General features: G+C 44.2%; 1 protein-coding gene across 1 annotated transcript; it reads left to right on the forward strand.

Annotated features, from left to right (window-relative positions):
- The first annotated feature begins 908 nt into the window (after nucleotides 1–908).
- On the forward strand, nucleotides 909–3,282 carry NPBWR1 (neuropeptides B and W receptor 1). Its single transcript, XM_004186149.5, is given in 3 exon segments — nucleotides 909–2,229; nucleotides 2,232–2,647; nucleotides 2,649–3,282. Coding segments are annotated over 3 exon segments (966 nt in total). The 5' UTR covers nucleotides 909–1,925; the 3' UTR covers nucleotides 2,895–3,282.
- The last annotated feature ends 2,198 nt before the right edge of the window (nucleotides 3,283–5,480 follow it).

Genomic DNA, 5,480 nt, shown 5'->3' on the forward strand with positions numbered 1-5,480 from the left:
TAAGTGCCTACAAAGCACCAGTGTTGAAGAACTCCCCAAGAACATTCTAGAAACCCAGAAGTGGGGCACTTCTGTCATACTACTGCTACAATATGGGGAATAAGCACATTGAGTTTCCAAAGCTACATTCACTTTAAGACAATTGTGCTTAAGACTAGGTCACAAAACCTGACCCAAATGCTAGCTTCTAATAAACTCCATAGCAAAGGTGACATTTTCTTTACTTGGATTGTGCAACTATAGGCAAAAAAAGGGAAGCAGAACTTCATGATGAGCCTGCAGCATAGTATTTATGTCATTCTCATGGGAGTACACAAGTGTGTGAACACCTTTTCATCTCAAATGTTTCTGTAAAGGAAGTAAAGAACCACAGAGAAGAGGATGTACTCTGTATGGTGAAGTATCTTTTGCTATGTAATGTAGCTAGTAATATGAAATAATGTAAGACATAAATCATAGCCATAATGAAGCAAAGGTACTTTGCATGTCTTTTTTCATGTATTTACTTATTAATTTACTTTCTTGGATTTTAAGGTTTGTGATCTCCTGCTGATGTAGGCAATTATGCATCATTATATGGGAGAGAATCAGAGCCAGGCTGTGTACTAGCTTACGGATAATAAACAGTAATGCCAGTTTGCCAAAAGATGAATTTACTATGCAATTAGTAATTTATTAGTAATTATTGATAATGTATGTGGTCAGTCCTGCTTGAAGAATTAAAATTAAAATTGTTTACATTTCTGATTTTAGAGATGCAGAAGTTTTGTCAAATAGAAGCCCATAGAATTCTCCCATTGAAAAGGCAACAAAAAAGGAAACTAAAGTTGGATAGATTTTATACCATGTACTTCTTGAAAAAAAAACAAAAAAAACAAAAGAAAAAAAAAACCCTCAGGACCTCTGAAGATTGTCTTCCCACGGTTATATTCCGGTTCATCTCTAGCACAGTGTGAAGGAGTCAAAGTGTCAGGCAGGACCATAGGAACTACTGCGCATCTCTCCTGCTTCTGAATCCCACATCCCGTGAAAAATGCTTTTTCCTGGCAAGATTCTAGAATCATAAATGAGTTTGGGCCGGAAGGGAACGGTGCCGGGGCCAGGCAGGCGCTGAGCTCTCAGACCCAGCACGGGCAGCAGGTGCCACCTGCAGCTGGGATCTCTCTCCCCACTGCTGCGCTGCCGGACCGCGGGAAGAGACGTGACTCCATGAAATCTCACAATTCTCTTTGCAGTGCTCCAGCTTCCCACTTTTCATCATTCCTCTCTGCTGCTCGCAGTACCTGTTTCTTGCTGCCCGGATCGAGACGGGCAGGGCTGTAACTCTCAGGATCGAGCAAAGGAGCGGTGCCGGCACATCCCTCCTACACGGAGCCAGCAGCGCATCCCGCCGCTCCGGGAGCCGCACCGCCACGGCCGGGCTGGAAGAGGTCAGCGCATCCTTGCTCCGCCTTCACAGCGCTCTGCCCAGTCGGGAAGGGGGCGCGTTTCGCTTTCGCGGAGCACACCGAGGGCACCGAGGGCACCGGCTCCCCCCGAGAGCAGGACCCTCGCAGTCCGAGCGCTCCCGACCCAGAGGCGCTGCGAGGAAGGCGAGCGGGCAGCAGCTCCGGGCTCCCAGGGCAGCGCTGCCACCCTGGGATGGCTGGTCACTGGGGCAGCCCGGGGCTGAGCGCTGTGCCCGCCCGGCGCTCCCACCGTGTGGCAGGAGGGAAGGGGCAGCCCCTGGGACACCTGGCTACTGGCTAAGCCCTTGGTAACCTTCCTGTGTTCCCATCAGGGTGCCTGTGGGAAGCATATTTGAGATTTCAGCGGTTGGACATGCCAGAGGAGAAAGCCTTGCAAAGAGCAGAGGTCTCATCTATTTTCCCCCACTTCCAGGTCATCCTCACCACCACTGAGCTTAGCCATCCTCTCCTGTAGCCATGGAGAACTCCTCCCTCTCTGAAATCAATTCATCATGTGCAGACTGCTCTGGAAGAGGACATGGGAGTCTGAGTATGTCCACTACTCCAGTAAGCCCCAGGTACTACATCACAATGCCTGTCATCTACTCAGTCATCTGTGTCATGGCACTGACAGGCAACACTGCTGTCATCTATGTAATCCTCAAAGCACCAAAGATGGTAACCAACATCTTCATCCTCAACCTGGCCATAGCTGCTGAGCTCTTTACCTTGATGCTGCCCATCAACATTGCTGACTACCTGCTCCTGCAGTGGCCCTTCGGAGTAAGATGGGCATCTCCATAGACCAATACAACATTTTCTCCAGCGTCTACTTCCTCACTGTCATGAGCATTGACTGCTACCTCACTGTGGCAGCCATCACCAAGTCCAGGAAGGTGTCCTACTGCACCTACCGAGCAGCCAAGATTGTGAACCACTGTGTCTGGTCCTTCGTCACTGTCATCATCCTGACCTTTGCTGTCTTTGCTAAGATACACAAGGAGCAGGGGTGCTCCCACTGCATCTTTGTGTTTCCCCACCCTGAGAGTTTGTGGTGGAAAGGCAGTCAGATCTACACCCTTATTTTAGGCTTTGTCATCTCAATGTCCATCATCTGCGCCCTGTACACCACCATGCTGCGCAGACTGAGACATGTGCAGCTCCACTGCAATGCAAAAGCTCTGGACAAAGCAAAAATAAAAGGTGTCACTGATGGTGGTTGCTACCCTGGGTGTGTGCCTTTTCTGCTGGATGCCCTTTCACCTTAGCATGGTGGCGGCCATCATCATGGACATCCCACAAACTCCACTTGTCATTGGGATTTCCTATTTCATCACCAGCCTAAGCTATGCCAACAGCTGCTTCAACCCTCTCCTGTACACCTTTCTGGATGAAAGTTTCCGGAGGAGCTTTTGCAGACTGCTAGATCGCAGAACCACCTCATAAAGCTAACTCAGTCCTCTGTCCTGCGTCCCTCTCATAGTCACCTGCTTTTCCTGGGTGATTCCAACCCAGAGAGTACCTCTCTCCAGTCTCCTTGTGATGGCTCCACAGGGTTTCAGGTTGTCTCACTACCCAAGACATGAACTGGGGCAAGGTGGATCTCACCTATCCTGCACTCATTTCCTTGGGGCTGCTTTTCCTTGCCCTGTTTTTTTGTTAGTTTATTTGTTGTTGTTGTTTTTTAATTCCTTCTCTCTAATTCTCTTTCTGACTTGGGTTTGGAGCTCACAGAGCTGCCAGGGGTCCCTTTTCCCTTTTCAAAAGCATTGCTTTGTGAACTCAAGCCACACGACTGTCTCAGTCATCAGTGATTTGTAAAGTCCAATAAAAGTGTGTTACCAAGTGTCTTGCTTAATAATACCACAGCCTCTTTCCTACCTACTGGACCTGCTTACCAAAGTCCTGTGAACTTACTAACAACTCCAAAGGAATTAAAGAATAAACAACTCCAAAGGAGATAAGAAATAAACAAAGATATTGAGCTCATGTCATTTTACAGGAGGGTAAGATAAGGTAGTCAAACTCCATGATAACATGCAAGATAGTCTCAACACAAAGGAAAAAAAAAAACAAGCCCTCCCTAGTGAATAAAAAACACGGATATGAGTTTGGAGCCACTTAAACAGAAAATAGCTTAATTTAAATAGTGCACTTGGTCATTGTAATTTGCAAAAAAATGCAGCTTTTGTTTGTATCAGAAGTGGTGATTATTATTTGTCATGTGTTTATGGGCTGTTGCACTTATGGATGTTTAGTTTGTGGTCCCAGAAAACAGAATCAAAGGGTATCTTCAGAACCAGTTACCTTTTAAGGATTTAAAAATATCCTTCTGAAACATGGGAATATCCTGAATTCTTCCCTTAGAAATCACAAATAACTTGCAGTGTTTAGGCTACTTTTAAACTCTCTCACACATACTTCCACTTTTTGGTAAGATTTATTAATATTTCTCTTAAGAAGGAGAAGTGGAATAAATACATTTTTAAAAAATTCCAAAAAAGATAAGTGAATTTTGCCTGAAGGAGGAGAGAGAGGGTGAATGAAAGTTTCACTAGAATTCACATGTCCAAACACTGCACAAGGAGGTTGCTTCCTCCAGTCTCATCTCCTCTTTTAGTCCTCTAAGGAAAACTGCAAAAATGTTGAGGACTGAGAAAGTATTTGCAATCAGTTAATATTTCCCATCTTAGTGGTCTTCACTGTGCTTCCCTGCAGCAGATTCTAAATCAGTGTAACACAGTTTTGGTTAGATATTTTCCCCTTCACTGAATACAGAGAGATAGGGAGGTGTGGTTAAGGATTTGCATTTCCACCTACACAGGAGGTCATGACGGCTTTCAGGAGGTGCATAAGGATTTGAATGGTACATGAAGGTCACTCCTGTGAGACTTTGCACCAGGTTCTTTCCCACTGCTACAGTTTAAAGTTCTGCCATAGGCATGTGAAAGTTTCTTTCACTAAATCCTCCCACAAAAAAACTCCAAATAAAAATCCTGCTCACTGATTTTAGCAATTATGCACGCCTGATACTTTATAATAATATATAACTGGATTGATAATTAAATAATTTCTCCTTATAAGACATTCATATTCCCTGAGACAGTAAGTGCTAAATTCAACACCCAGTCTAGCTGTTATGGAAATGGGAGGACTCTTTTGGGGAATGACAGTGTTGTTCTGTTTCACTGGGGGCTGAATGATTTGACTTCCATAAGACACAGAAGATGGTGTTTGAAAGAGCAAGCCCAAAGTGTGTGGAGTACCCATTTCCACACTGCATAGAAAAAAAAATGTGCTTCAAGAACTAGTGACCCACACTTTATCTTTCTGCCTGAAACAAAAGGTCATTAGCTTTTCCCACCAGCTGCCTGGTGGTCAGTCACTTCCCATGGAGAAAGAACTTAGTCTGTATGAACCAAGCAGCAAAATCTCTCTTTGTTTAGGCTGCTGCTACACACACCACCTCTCTTGTATTCTTCAGTCATCACCTTCACAACAACATTATTTGCTAAAAGACTACATACAGCTTAAAATACAAATAGTTCTATTCTCAGAAAGGACATGTGCAGCACCATTGTGCTCTCATGGTTGTGATCCTTCCCTGAAAACTGACAAATGGCAGTAAAATAAAATTCCCTGTCCAAGTGTCACATTACTGGCACAGATTTGAAAATTGTTTGTGATAGAAACCACCTAAGTGCTTTGGTCATGCTGCTATGCAGGTACGTTCGTCTCATCACCTGTCAGGACTTCTTTTTACCCCAGAAATGTCATTGAAACTTTGGTGGTTTGGTTGTGCTTCTGAAAAGCCTACTCTGTACTTACATCAAATGCATTTCTAAGATACTGACTGGTAGTAACAGTAAGTTATAAGAACAGTCTGATTTGTATTCCATATTTATCTAGATTTGAATACCAAAATTTTAACTGTTCCTGAACAATCTAATCTGGTTCGAGTTCTCAGATAAATACACAACTTTCTTATCTAAATCAATGTGGAGAGGGTTCTTTATAATCTTTGTATTTACC

This window comes from Taeniopygia guttata, chromosome 2, assembly GCF_048771995.1.
Source record: "Taeniopygia guttata chromosome 2, bTaeGut7.mat, whole genome shotgun sequence".
In the NCBI taxonomy this organism is placed as follows: Eukaryota; Metazoa; Chordata; class Aves; order Passeriformes; family Estrildidae; genus Taeniopygia; species Taeniopygia guttata.